The sequence below is a fragment of the Pempheris klunzingeri genome, chromosome 18 (genome assembly GCF_042242105.1).
Source record: "Pempheris klunzingeri isolate RE-2024b chromosome 18, fPemKlu1.hap1, whole genome shotgun sequence".
NCBI classification, from domain to species: domain Eukaryota; kingdom Metazoa; phylum Chordata; class Actinopteri; order Acropomatiformes; family Pempheridae; genus Pempheris; species Pempheris klunzingeri.
Genome location: NC_092029.1, coordinates 15,367,305 through 15,382,743, shown reverse-complemented (window position 1 = coordinate 15,382,743; position 15,439 = coordinate 15,367,305). Strand labels below are relative to the sequence as shown.

Sequence of the window (15,439 nt, the reverse complement as noted above, 5' to 3'; positions counted from 1 at the left end):
TCAACAGATGAGGTTCCTGAGGTGAGCGTTAAAAGCACTCGGTTCTGCTCGGCTTTTAATCTGATTGAGTCAATTATCTCATCTAATTCTGCACCTGAAGCGAGATTATTTTGTCGAGATGAAAGACAGCGAGGTCTGCCAAAGTGTCAGGACATATATGGGGATGTCACTTGCATGGTTCCACAGTTTTATTTCAAGATAATAGCCTTCTACAGTTACTTGAAAATTAAGGACATATGTGTAATTGTTGTCGTGCTTTCATTACATCTCGTCAGTTCCCCCACAGTGGGGGAGCTGACAGTGAGTGACAAGCAGTGACAACTTTCCAAGGAAACATAAAAAGGCTTTTTATACTTTATAGCGAGAGCAGAAATAGAAAATTCACTCCATGACTCAGGGTGAAAGTCTGGGTCAATCAGTTACATGGTTGAAGAGGTACTGTACACATCAGCACGCGACACAACAACACACTGAGGGATCACCAGGAATATCAACTGCTCTATGATGAACAGTACAGTATATGTTGATATAAATCATTTATCTCCATCAAAATCCACAGAACTACGTCAACTCTGACCCGTCACTCACAAATATATTACCCATCATGGTGAGAGGACACACACTTCTCATCATGCTCTAATCAAAAGAATCCCAGCGCTGTGCTTCACCCGATTTTCCAAACAAGTAATGTGTCACGTTGGGGCATGAGCCTTGCAGGTGGCAGGTTCTCCCTCCTGCTGCATTTCCATCCTCAGTCTCAGGATGGAGCCTCAGTGCAAAGGTGCAGCCCACCACAAATAACGGAGAGGGCTAATAATGGCCAGCTAGAATCGATACAACAGCGTCTTACTGATGGCTAGGGGGGAGTCATGTGGAGCTGCTAACCTCTGCACCATCTCACAAAGATGTTCCCCTCGCCACTGGAGCCTTTATTGAGCTGCTTGCTTGTGGTGATCCTCTGATCGATGTAGAAAAGGAGGCGACAGACAAACATAATGGCTGAAGTAACCCCCCCCACCACCACCACCACCCCACCTTCATCCCGAGGCATTCATCAAGTTTTGAGGAAGCTTATGAGGAAGACCGTGGGGGTTTGCTAAGGGCAAACTGTAGGCTCATTTGTTTCTGGGCCCTGCATGTTTGCCATTAGCAGCACACAGTTTGGCCGAAGGGATGAATTCATTTACAGATTGGAAGAGTGTTAGCAATTAACGGCCTTGTAATGTTGACCTCAGGCTGCTCAAGAAAAATGGCAGAGTCAAAATAATACAACAGGAAAAACGTGCTCTTACACATATATAAAAGCTCATTTTACATGTACAGCAGCACCAGGGCAGTTATTGCTACCCAATGATGGTGCTTGTACACTGTTCAGGTTCACTTAAACCCAATACAATGATACATACAATGTTAAAGGTTTTAGGTTGACGTTTGACAAAATTTTTATCAAAAAATAGGTCAGTGGAGCTCAGAAAAACCTATTTAAGTAGTAAAAGCACAAAAATCTTGCTTGCAAATATTCAGTATGTGTCGAGACACAGTTCAGCCCCAGTGTGGTGGGTGAGGTCGGGCTTTAGTAAAGCCCGGTGCGTGAGAGGATGTGGGGTCAAGCACTGGCGGGGCTCTTTTCTCCAGCTTGCACACTGACGAACGTCGTCATCCCTGGACAAATACTGCAGAGCCTGGATGAACACTGCTCCGCTTCCAGTTATAGTGCAGCCTTGAAGGGACCCAACCGGGAATTTGATTTTGCAGGTTTCGGGATAAGCAAATCCCATTCCACGTCAATGCTTTTCCCTGACGCACAGCCCGCACTTTGCTCTGACTATACATGCTACCAACTGCTGACACACCACGACAACAAAAATTACAGTTTCCTCTGCTGAACCGGACCCTTGTTAACGGTGAGTAAAGAGGATAGGGCAGAGGGAGCCGCTGGCAGACCACAGTGTTAGCGGCATGCTTCCAGTGCGATGCTTGTTTATTCGGACTGACATCTTGATCTGGCAGGTTTTCAGGAGTGATAGGTCAAAAGAAAGGCAACAGATTCTCAAATGGCCCGGCTACTCACATTGAATTTGATGATGTCGTATATCAAATAGCGGGGGACGGGCTGACCATTCACCTTGTCGATGATCATCTCCTGCAGAGATAAAGACAAGAGTCGGGTCAAGAGAGTGAGCGGAGAGAAAAAGAGGTAAAGAGACATACATATTGAGGTAAAGATAAGGCTGGGTGAAGACGATGTACAAACTATATAAAAAGAAAAAACCTTATCTGGGCAGTCTTAATGTTGCAGCACATAGAAATGGTTCCCCTTTGAAACTAGTTATGCAGGATGGAAACTAACAGCTGGACACAGGGGAGGGAGTGCTCTCAGGGGGATGTATGTTCAGAGAGGGAGATGCCTGCAGCAATGGGAAGGATAGCAAGGAATTGGGGAGGTGGGAATGTGGTGTGTGTGTGTGTGTGTGTGTGTGTGTGTGGTGGGGTGGGGTGGGGTCTGGAGAAGAAGGACATGTAGCAGAAATAGCTCTGCACATCCATTATGCAAGACTCTCAAGTTGAGAGTCAGGTGTTGCGGTGGAGTAGCACACCCAACAGGATTCATTTTCAAAGAACTGTTACACAACCATGCGGTGTGGTGACGCCAGAGGAACACGCATCACCGCGTCTGAGGTAGTGCGAGTGAACGTGGGGTTGCATCTCTATTGCTTTATCTGGCATTCATTTGAGAGTGAAGCACTACATTGAGAGAACTATATTTATTCCCATTCCCCTCATAAAATATTTAGGTGACTAACTGTGCTCTACTGCTGTAACTGACAGGTAAGAGAGTCGCAGGTAACGAGCCGCCTATTAGGCAAAAACAGTATTTCAGAACTGAAACACTCGTACTGCCACTCTGCTTCCTTTTCGGCCAAATGAATAAACATGGTGGTGTCATGGCGGTATTTAAAATCAACAGTCAAAAAGAACGGAATTAATTTGGATCATTTGGAGGTGTGCATTGTTTTGGAGAAGTTGACATTTTGATTGGCTTTATCAGAGTTCTTGGGACTCTGCTGTACTGATCAGGCCAGCTTGTTGGTCAGCTCATTGTTTATATAGCATCGTTTTTGCCTGGATTACTGGCACTGCTGATTGATGCACCATTTTCATTTCATTTCCTTCATATCGTGGTCTCAGGCAGGATTTTCTCTCTACTGGGCCTGTGTGACCATTACAGTTAAGCTACTGCTGTTCCATCTGTGCTGAATGCTGGTAAGCTCCAGTCCTGTTTAGCAGATATAATACTTAAGTTCTCTCACTGGGACCTATTATTTTTCATTAAACACACCTACTATATATGGTCACTGTATGTATACACACACACACACTTTTTTATATAACTTAAAGTAAGTTACTATTACTGTTGTGTTTTCAAAATAGCCAGATAAAAGGACGTGCTGATTACAGTTCTTTCCTCTACATTTATCCACACAAATATTGTTTTGTGCTTATCTAGTTTTGTTCTTATTAATTACTTTGGACTTTTTTCAATGTGGATGGAAACCAGTTTTTGATTCCCAGAGGGAACATGTAGGAAAATATCAACGTACTGACAAACCAAAGCTTTGTGGAGGGATGACTGAAGGAGGAAGTCTGAGTGGTGGGGCTAGTGGAGCTAAAGTGGGATTGGGACGGCTATCACAGTCAGACACTGTAACAGTGCAAAACAACTGTCTGTCAATCAAACAAGTCCCTTCTCCCTGCAGGAACTCACTGCATGTACGGACTCATTGTTTAGCTTTTTTTTTTACACATTACAGCCGACAATGACTGACGGAAGGAAGGGATGAGTGTTGTGTCGCCTCAGTGCAAACACAATGAGGATCTACTCCCGAAAGCATCGCTACATACTGCGATTAGTGGTCCAAAACTCAACCTTAAAAGTTGGAACTTATCAAACAGCTCACAGCACAGTAAACTGAAGAGCAGCAGCTTCCACACTGGCAACAGTGTTGGATGTCATTTTGTGCTGTGTTACATCCATCAACCATCATAAATCAAAACAATTACATGCAACGTGCATCCCTGCCGACTGACGTGACTTATTTCATATCAGGCAGAACAAAGGACCAAACATCAACTTTCATTGGTAAAGAGTTGAAAAGGGAGTGGATGGGAGGCATGCAGAGTACTGTATGAGGGGTTGGAGGGGAGAAATGATGTCATTCCTGGAGGCTGCCATCATTATGCATGCGGTGCACTGAACCATTGCACAGACAGACAGCAGCTGATGAATACATTAATGTGACCAAAGGAAACTGCCAGGAATTCAATCTACATTGTGCATTTGTCCAATATCGAAACTCAAGCTGATGTAAAGCTCATTAAAAACTGTACTACGAAAGAGCATGTTAAGACAAAGACCAGTGCCTTCAGGCTAAAGATGAAACATACCAAAACAACACAGCTGGGCTTGCGCGGGGCTCACCGTAAACAGCCAAACACAGCCTCTCTGAACCGAGGGGCCAGAAGCATCAACAGATGAATAAAACGCGCGTCAAAACAAACCTTGTAGCAATCTAAACACACACATCCTTCAAAGGAACACTAATACGCCGCAATTACATGTCCTGTCTGGGTGAGGGAACTAAATTCACCGCATCAGTCAGCAACTGTTAAGCCAACAGGAAGCTCAAACATGTTTTACATAAAATCGCTCAACTCTCGACAAAACAAGACCGCGAGCAAAACACAAACAATCACAGGTGACTTATCTATCTCCGGTGCTGGAATACCAAACACTGGCAGACGTTCTAATCAAACCTCGGCTGACTCCATCCACATTCAGCGATTTCCTTGCCTGCGTTTTTTCAGTTGGGGAGTGTGATAATGACTCATGCATGTGCACCTGCCGCTGGGCCGGGAGCCGAGACCTGTGTGACCTGAGCGGCGCAAACATGCCAATAAAAGTCTGAGCCTGGTATTACAGGTTGAGGATAAGTCAGCGACCCCTGCCACCACCCCGGGGAGCACACTGCTGAGCATTACAACACAACACAGTGTGGAAGAGAGAGGCAACAGTGGCAGGAAAAACTCCCAACCATTTCATTAGTCATTTCTCCAGGACATGGATGATCATTTTCCTGTCAAAGTAGGCTGACAGGCTCTGCCATCGCAGTGAAACATGTTGGTCTTTGACCTAAGGTTTGGCGACTGATGTCAATTATCTGCAAGACGTGGCAGCACGTGGGGCGTGATGTGGATACTATAAGGTCGGAGATGGACGGGGCGTGCAATTCCGGTCAAGGCGGAAACGGGACGCCTTTATGGGATTTTCAGGAAGCGGCAAGAGAAGCTATCGTGGCACATTACAATACAATCAAAAAGGAAGAAAGTATTAGGAAGAACAGTGACTTACCCCATCCAATAAAGTATTAGCTAAGTGGACACGTGGATCCTTCCGGAAAGGAAACTCTAGGTTCGCTATGTGGAAGATTGTGTTGTCTCTGTCGATCATGAACACTTCATTTTTTCCGTTGATCAACATCATGTACCTGTGGGAGAAGAGGATGGACCGTTATGTAGTTGGAATTAGAAAAAGTAGCAGGTTATATTGGCTCTGGTCACTCCGCTAGAGAGACTCTCAATGGACCGCTATGAGCTAGCACCGCTGCTACCCAAGTGAATCTGTTTACTGGCTGTGCAAGCTACTGTATTATTACAGTGATATCTTACAGGCTCTGGGTTTGCTAATGTTTTTTGAGTTTTTATTAATTAATAGATACATTTCCATGGGAAAATTAAGTTTATCATCTTTTTCCTGAATATATTATAAATGCGTGAAGTTGTGCCCTCATTATTAACTGACATTTCACCGACTAGACCATGTGAACAGAGAGACCCACACAATAATAAAAGGATATTCTGTGATCTGTAACACTGTACGGATATTGGAAAAATAATTTATATAGAAGGGATCCTTAAAGCTCCTGTAAGCGTGGCCATGTACTTCTTTACAACATTAAATATTCACAACTCAATAAGCAACAATCAAAGTAGGAAAAAACATCTTTAGGTATTATTTATGAGGAATCTGATTGACAGTGAACAAACAACCCACCGTCCTCTGGAATCTCTCATGTGAAAAACAAAATTGTTTGGCAGAAAATAGCGTGTTCATGTTGGACCCCATTACTCAAAGTTAGAAGCTTAGAAAATGTGTTTTGTGCGCTTTGAGAAAATGCGTTTTCACGTGGAATATTGTTAGCGTGCCACAAATCTTTGGTTGCATTATTTACATTCAAATTACAATTTGTCAAAGACCAATAAAAGTGAAAAGTAAAGAAAGACAGCAGTTTGATTAACAAGATTCACTGTACAGTTACAGTTGTGTTATAAGCGCTTCTTCACTGACTGTTACATTGTTCTATGGACCAAGTGGATGCAAGCTGGCCACGTGTCATGTGACCCTCACCTTGTGGATCATAGAGATTCCCCACTGCATGAGGTAAGTAAATGATAAGTATATGATGTATCAGCATAAAATTAGGGGAGAAAAAGCATTTTGTTCAACTGATTCAGCTAAATTTTCGTTTTCAGCCGGAGTGTGTTGGATGGTTTTCTTTGGGATCATCATCAACAAGTATGGCCCTTGTGACACTTAAACGCTGCTCTGCTGACATTTCATTCCTCCAGACAAACAACAATGCCAATAATTTTCTAATTAATTAGTTTATTTGGAGGACTTAATATGGTAATCATACTTTAACGCTGAATTGCTGTGAGCAAAGAGAGACAACACTTGAGATTTCGGTTCCTCTCAGCCCTACAAGACAACAAAGAACGCGTAAGCCTCTAATGCAAATTAGTTTTGTTCAGTTCAGACGAAACAAAAAAGGTGAAGGCGTAAGAGCTTTTATCATGCCTGCGAAAAGAAGAAAGATTATCTTAACTGATACGAGCCAATTACAACACATTACCAAAGCAACCACTTTTCCTTTTATCTTGCTGTGCTTTATGGGAACTATCATTGCAAACAGAGAGCTTTTTTGATGAGTGCCTTGGTAGCTGAGTGGTTGTAGTGCACACCACAATAAATAAATACATAAATAAATAAATAGCCTGTACTAAGTACCTCTCATAGATACAGGTGGATTTCTGATACTAAAACAGCAATATCGGCAATATTAACTAAACTATGAACTGTGAATAAGTTGTCATAAAATGAATTACAATTGTCCCTACTTGCCTTGCACAAACACCAAAAGTCGTTACTAGAAGATTACTCTATCTGCAAATTGCATACATCCGGTTGTTAGGCGATTTGTTTGCATGAGCACAAAGCTCAACTAATCCGTGGCCAGCCTTTGCAGGTGAGATTAAGATTAAGCAAGCATTAAAAAAAAAAAAAAATCATTTCTGCAGTCTACTACAAATTCAGCTTCTGCAGTAACATAATAAATAATTTACTGAAAGGACGCTCTGTAGCAATCATTAGTAACTATAAAATCATTTTGACAACAACACGTGTTATCCACTGCAGCAGTTCTACAATATATAGCATAAAAAACATTGTTAAATATTCAAATATTATATTTTGTCTGGGCGCTCATCCCTGGGGTCATACCATATTGGTATTAGGATCCGACTGCATTAGACTGCAAAGCCTTGACTGTTTTTCCATCTTACTCTGTATTTCCCTGTTTTTGGCTTCCATAAAAGTAAGTAGATTCAATAAAGAAACCCCAAAAGATTGCCGCAAAATTACTTTTTCATCCACAAGTGCACTTGACTGGAAGATTCAAACAGGTTGAGACCAGTGACTGTTAAACTGGTAAAATAGCTGTCAAAATAGGGCAGCTCACCAGCTTGGGTCACGATATGAGAATCTGAGTTGCTATTAATTTGACTCCACTCTTCCTCTATATTATGCCCACAGGTGTGCCAGGTTGCTGGAGCATGAAGCCCAGACATTAAGACCTTTTCGCTTTGCCTTTTAGACTTCCATCAGCCTTATACCTCCATCTCTGCTCTCAGACATACGCCAGCGGAGGGGGAATGATTTCAAATATCATGTGGCCACATTTGAGCCGTGAACTCATATTTTCTACTTTGGGGCATAATTTTCTTTGGAGGTGTAGGCTGTAAACGTAATCTCTTAACAGCCATATGAGCTGATCTGTTATAATATTAACACCCCATCAGGACAGTGGTCCTTCAAATGATTTGAAACCCAATTACGATTTCAAGCAATCACCCTCCTCTGCATGAGCTGCTTAATAAAGACTAGTCTAATATGAGGCATTTGATGTAATGTTTCAGTCTGATTGGGGCTAAATCAAACTATGCTAGATGAGTTATTTGTCAGTTTATTAGTCCTAGCATGGAGAAAAGCGATCATATTAAAACGCACAGGCTTGGTGACAAAATATAATAGTCCTGAATAATATCCAGTGAGGCACGAGCGCAAACAAAGCATTCACACCAAATGCTTATTGTTTGATCAGTGGAGTCGGCTGATCACCGAGTTGGCAGACATGATTGGCAATTTCAAATGAGGGACAGCAAACAGACAAAATCCTTGATCCCCCCTTCTGTTGACTTCCAAAGACAAGCTGAAAAGATGGGCCACACCCAAAAAAAAAAAAAAAGAACACAGCCATCACTGTTGCCTCTGTGTTATCCTCCAGAATGGCCTGCAACAGTAACTGCTGAAAGATCTTTATCCAACTGATTTGTTAACACTGTAATTTACTGGGATGCGTGCATTTATGTTCCTCTGAAAAGTATATAGATTTGACACAAATCATTATTTCCATATAAATGTTGTTGGACGTAACGAATGTCACCATGTGCTTCTGTAATATTAGCATACCCTGCACAACCCCAGAGCTGTAGGCCAATTAACACACAGCAGCAGCGTTTCTTACACTGGGATCACGTTAGATTGGAGTCTCTTCACTGGCAGTATGGAAAGGAGGAACAATTACAGTGAACAATTTACATATGGGTACGGGAGTGTTGACTTGAAAAACGAGAAGCCATCCTTCAACGCTAAATACACTCGGAAGCTTCCGTATTGTCAGAGCAAGGAGAGACCCTTTGACTCCTTGAGTCTGCATGAGTAAAAGGGGAATTACGGTCACCATTAAAAGTCCTAAAAAGGTCTAAATCTGAACAAGCTGCTCCATGAACTTCCATAAGACGTTGTATTAAAAAAGGAGCAACACAGGATTGTTTCCGTTATTAAACTGTTTTTTTTTCTTCCAATATATCAATTAATTATTTAAATGAAGTCAGAAAGGAAGTGAAAATGGTCATTGAAATCTCTTCTCCCAAGGTGACATCATAAAAATATCTTCTATCGTCTGAACAGTTCAAATTTATAAGACTATTGTGCGCTGATGATGTCTGGAATTCATAGTTGATAAAAGACCCATTATTGTAATGTTCCTCATGAATTTTCTGTTCATCAACCATTTGATTAATTGACTGATTGTTTCAGCAATGTCTGAAGTTAATCATTTTGTTTTCAGGTTGATTAGTTAGTCTAGAGCTGATTTAGAATTGTAAAAGTCTTTTGAGGCATTCTGTTGTGGGGGGGAGTTGATAATAGTATACATGACTCGACTGTGAAGATAAATTAATAAATAAATTAAACAAATGTACATTTTTAGCAATCTGGTGGCCTCATTACAAGCCTCTTATGAACCCAATTACATCTGCAGGCTGCCTTGCTGCTCTTCAACACAAAATACCAGGAGGTGAATGAAGCAGGATGAACTAACGTCCTAATGAGCAAATGCAGTCCTGCTACATTTCCAAAGGTTAAGTTTCCAAATCAATGCCACTGACGGAGGCCAATTATCTTGTATCCTTAACGCATTAGGGAATTTATGCAGTGACAACTGCATAAAACTGGTAGAAAGTCTTGATACAAAGTCAAATAGAGAAGCTCGGAGAGACAGGCTAAAGGGATGGATGCACACTTTTTGGGAAAAGAAAGACAAAGATGATAGAGATGGACTAGAGATTAATGTCTTCCCCACTGACAAAGCTATGCTTTTCTCATACCTGCTGTGACTCTCCGCCATCATCACAAAGGGATTAGATGTAATAAATATGCCATCGCTACCAGCTGGTTCAAAGTGGGAAACTTGACAAGCTGCCAAGAATGAATTTGTGCAGAATACTACACCAGCTAACAAAAGTCTGCACTGACAGCACTGAGCCTTTTAGGAGGGCCGTACTGAAAAGGTAAACATATTTTATAGTACAAAGCTGCAACTTACAATTGGTTTTGATTAGCGTTTAATTAATGAATTGACAATTTGTTCAATTGTTAGAAAATATCCAAAACACCCCGGGATGCCAAGCTGATGTGTTCAACCTGGTCATTTCGTCCAATCTACAATGATATCATAGAAATCTTTATATTGGAGAAGCTGAAACCAGAATAGTCATTTCTGTTGATCCACCAGTCATTTCCGCTGTAGTATAGCATATAATAATATAATAGTTATATAATAATGACAATTTAGCTTCATGAAGCCAAAATGCAACACGCCAAGTAAATGAGCCACGGTAGGGTCAGCTGACAGGTGTAATTACACTTTGACCTAAGTCATGGTTGAGAATCAATAACAATACTTGGAAAAAGTGAAATTTCAGTTTCTCAGGCACATACTTGGGTTCTCATAAGGACATATTGTTACATTTGCATTACAACTAATAAAAGAGAAATCATAGAAGAAATGAATTATTTGTTTATATTCCCCTCGTCATTTTCCTTTTTGGGACAAAAAAGACAAACACAAAGTTCTTTTTCCACTGTGTCTATCATTTTTGAGGCACAGCATGGTGGAAAATTACTATTGAATTCTGAAGTAATTACTTCTTTCAGTGTCTGTTTTCAAAACAGCTGTGAATATGCAGTTACTGCTGTAATGCCAAATGAAGTTGGGTTGGGATGAGAGAAGAGCTAAACCATCGACTTCACAAAAGGCTTCTGTCTTTGATAAACATTGTGCTGCACCTCCTGGAATAAATGTGTAGGTAGATGCCACTCCCTTTACAGCTAGCTGATGATCATTTCAATGAAGCCTTTTGTTCTGGGGCGAGGGGAGTGAGAAGCTAGACATACAACCTAATTATTCCCATTATACTTAAATGCTTCTCAAGCACACTGGCCAAGGAAAGTGATAATCATAACCCGCTTCAGTTAAAAGAGTTTCGGAGAGCTCGGAGCAACAAAACACCAGCCTTTAAATACTACATACAAACATAATACAAACAGCATGGGAAACAAAAAATGTGCGAGGAGAAGCAAGAAAGTGGTGAGTGGGCCAGACATAGCTGCACTTTGATTGTCAGGGTGGGAGTGGAAACAATGAAGGCATTGAAAAGACGTAAAGGCAATGAAGCCTGTACGCAATAAGGACGTGAACAGGAAATGCCCGGATGGCTCAGTTTAGGCAAATGACGATTCCCACAGTTAAGGGCGATCCTCTGGTGCAAATGGATGGTGTCTTTCATCTCAGAGTGGGACCAGTGTCGGAGAAGATCAAACAGATGTGTCACAACAGAGAAGATCTGTCAACCAGTGAGGACACAACAGGTCTGCACTGAGCAGAAGTGGTTCCCCTGCTGTCTAATTGGCCAGTTAGCCATAACTAACACTGTCAAGTATGTTCAGAAGAAAGCAGAGGGAGACCATTAGCGCTGTGCAACTCTCAGAGGTCCTCTCCTTCATCTTCATCTCTCCCTCTCTCTGAAGTTAGGGGAACAGCAGACTGCACTGTACTCCCTTTTCATGTCCAATCAGAAAATATTCAATCTAATGTGATCCTTTATTCACACAAGTGTGTATCCCCGCCTGCTTTCCCCTCCCGTCTCCCTGACAGGCGATGTGAGCCTCAGGTTTTAGCGTCATCGCTGAGCCCCATCCCCTTGGCACTTTAGCCCTAATGAGGCACAGACGGCCATTGTGTGGGCTTTGCCAGTCTGGTCCCGTGGCATGACTGAGAGCAGCTGAGCTCCAGGGGGGGTCTCAGATCAGATCCAGCAGCTTTGCACATCATTAGTGGTGCGTCAGCGAGCAGGACTGCTCTCTTATAATCAGGAAGGCCAGGTTGTCCTTTAGAAAGCGTAAAGTTAAGATTCAAAAGTGTGTTTTGGAGTACATACTACATGTGACACTAACTACATCCCTGTTTTATGTGGCGCTGTTAGGACATTTTTTGAACAAGATAATTTTTTTTCTTTGTTAAAACCACAACTATCTTAGCAAAGACAAATCACATTGAGGGTCTCGCCCAGTTTAACCAAAAGCAACTCTGGCGTTGGCTCAATTAGGGGCCGTCTTATTCACTGTGTGGGAAATGGTCCTGAGTTCTGAATTCAGAGACGAGAAAGTTAACCATACTTTTATTTGCCAAACCAACTGGTTATTCTTCACCCTTGAAGTCTATTCTCTCGTAAAAACAAAAACTGTCTTGTAAAGGCTTCCAATCAAGCATAAATCTGATATTTGCGCCACCGATTTGGCAAATACATGTGTAGTTAATATCCCGACCTCCAACAAGGATCAGTGCCTTCCATGTTTAAATGTAACAAAATTGGTCAGATAAACAAAAAGTAAGACAAGCACTTAAAAAACTAATAAGCTAGTCATAACCAAACCCTGATGTAAGATTCAAACAAAATTTTAACCAAATTTGAGAAGAGACTAGAGGAAAATAATAGAATACGTGAACAACGTTGGGTCTAAACTTGCTTTGGCCCAGTTTTCTACCAACGAACAGTGGCAAATAAGTAGGAGATGTAGAGACGTGCAAACTGTCTCCTGAACAGCAGGTTACTGTGTGCTCAACAAAGCTCTGTTAACCCACACTAGAGCTTTTGCAACTCACGTCTGTGTGGTTTCTTTGTTATAAAGCATTACAGAGCAGGTGTACTGGTAAACATAAATGTGCAGTACTGCAGTTTACAAATTCCCTGCCACACAGTTTCTACTTGTGTGCGCTGAAATTTGTCCCGTGTTCATTCTTGTTGCCATTTGGAGCCACTGATGTATAAAGTCGCAGTACGAGTGTGAGCAACAATACCAACCCGATAGGAATGCAGAGAGCTTTGGTGCAGTCTGGTGTACTGCGATCCACTAAGCAGGGTTATAGATCATAAATTAATTCAGTAACAGACAGCGTAAAACAAAAGGAATAATGCTCTGAAAATAACCAGTCAACGAACAGAAAACAGCTATTTCAACTCAAAAGATCTGATCTGGTACATTCAAGAGAGCACTGGATTATTGTTCCCTCATTTTAAGTGGTGGTTGGGGAGGGATGGGAGAGGACTTTGTCAGAAGAACTGGACTTAAGACAGACTTTGGCTGTCTTAATTTTCAAGTCAAAGTCCAAGTTGAGCAGCATTGTTTGTTCAAAGTCCCAAAGATATAATTGGCCCCTCTTCCTCTTCTCAGGAGCTCAGACCAATCTAGCCCTTACTGAAGGTTCAGCAACAAGTTGATTAAACCCCAACTCAGCCTGTGTTTCCCCTCTTGGCAAATCAACTGATTTTGCTGTCCTTTCCAAAGCCCATTAGAAGCTGTCGTCTTGGCAGACAGCAGGCAGTGGCGTTTTTTTTCCCACTGTTTTTCACTGGTCTGTGCATCAGGGAGGGCTGCATAATATTGTTAGGTAAGAGGGGTTGGTTCAATACTTTGCCACCTTATTGTCCGTTGTTGTGCTACTGAGCAAGGCAGTTTAACCGTCAGGATTGCTGATGCACTGCCCGGTGGCCATTAAGAAGAGGCTGCAGTCGTGCGAGGGACTGAGAAGAAGTCAGTCAAAGTGTTTGATGTTGTTAAAAATTAACGCATTTGCTTGGGTTTTTTTCCTGCAAAAATTATGCCTTTGTATGAAATAAAGCAAGTGACTTATTCTTAAAGTAAAATGACTTGCATTAGAGTGGGGAACTTTCTTATCTTCACCCAAGTAACAAAAGGAAACCTGGAGGGATTCTGAATGTGTTATAGTTAAATGAGAGCCAATATGCATATAGCAATATGCAAGAGAGAAAAATCTTCCCAAACCACCTTGAAGAATAAATTTCCCTTTTAAAACTCCATTTCAGGTCTTAAATATGCCCCTAGCTAGAAAGTAGGACATTTAATACAAATTTCTGAGCAGTCTATGCAGTGCGTGGCAAGAATGACAAATGGAGATCACACTGCACTAATCGGTAAATCTTGCTGAAAATGTACAAACCCAAACTCATTCATCTTATCTAATGCTTTGCAAATCCTCCTCGTGTTACAGCTATTTTCAGAATCATAATGTGTATGTTTTCGTCATTAGATAAAATTCAGGATTAATTAAACCCAAGAGATGGTGATTAAAAGTGGAAATTATTTACTTTTGTATAGTGTTTGTTTCTATCTACAGACTCCAGAAGAACCTTTCTGGTGTTTCTCCATCAGTCTGAAATGCTGCAATATTGTCAACACCTGTGGAATTTTAATCATAAAAAATATGCAGGATTTTCTTTTTCTGGTAACAAAACTGTCTCTTGATATCATCTCTTTTGTGTGAATTCAATCTCAAAATTGTATGAAAGATGTGGCCATTTGCTGGATAAATTAAAAAAAAAAAAAGCACAATGGTTCAGGTGAGGCACTAGTGAGATAGCACATGCTTTAAAAAAAAATAAATAAAAATGATCAATTTCTCAGTTCAGTAGAACAAAGTAATAACAGACCAGCCGTGGGCATGAACAGACTGTCCCTCACAGACAGAATAAACACGCTTCGCTATCAACGTGTGCCTATCAGAGTAGCCTTTCCCCAGATGAAAGCACAACCTTATTACCAGACCACTAGGAGACTAGAGTTGGACATATATCCATAACACTGCATCCATCCTTTCTGCAAATTCCTATAGCTTGTGTCAAGCAAGCTGTATAGTCTCTGAGTCAGTCTTCGGTGAAAAACAAAAAAAACCAAAAAAAACTCATAAAAAGGAACAATTCTGCCATCGGCTCGAAGCAGAAAGAAGCAACACCGACGCCAAGAGGAGATGGGCACCTTAGCGACATCATCAGAGGCTATTGTCTGCCAAATCAAACCTTTTGCCATTTAAGAATATGCCAAATTTGAGGTTCTGAGGTTGTCTGCACATGATAGGAAAATAAGAGTGACTCCAAGTTTATGTTGAGTGTCTGCAAAGTTTAAGAACTTGCAGATATTCTATAAGGAGTTAGGAAACATACTGTATTTCTTCATGTTGCAACGGGACACTGTTGTTTCACAGCTCCGAGAAAACGTATTTTAAGAGCCCAAAAATCATTAACGCGACTACACTTTCTATGCTGTTGTACCTGCTCGGCTCCAACTTTACTCTTTTTTATGTATTATTTTTTATTATGTATTTTGCCCTCAAAAGGAAGGAGG

The 15,439-nt window shown here is 41.4% G+C and overlaps 1 protein-coding gene across 1 annotated transcript in view; it reads right to left on the bottom strand.

Annotated features, from left to right (window-relative positions):
- The window catches only part of rngtt (RNA guanylyltransferase and 5'-phosphatase), a 79,322-nt gene that overhangs the window by 49,654 nt on the left and 14,229 nt on the right, over positions 1-15,439 (bottom strand). Inside the window, exons 9-10 of the mRNA XM_070849097.1 lie at positions 5,411-5,546; positions 2,072-2,143 (exon numbers count right to left, since the gene is read on the bottom strand). Coding sequence (XP_070705198.1) covers positions 2,072-2,143; positions 5,411-5,546 — 208 coding nt within the window. The remainder of the gene's footprint in view (positions 1-2,071; positions 2,144-5,410; positions 5,547-15,439) is intronic.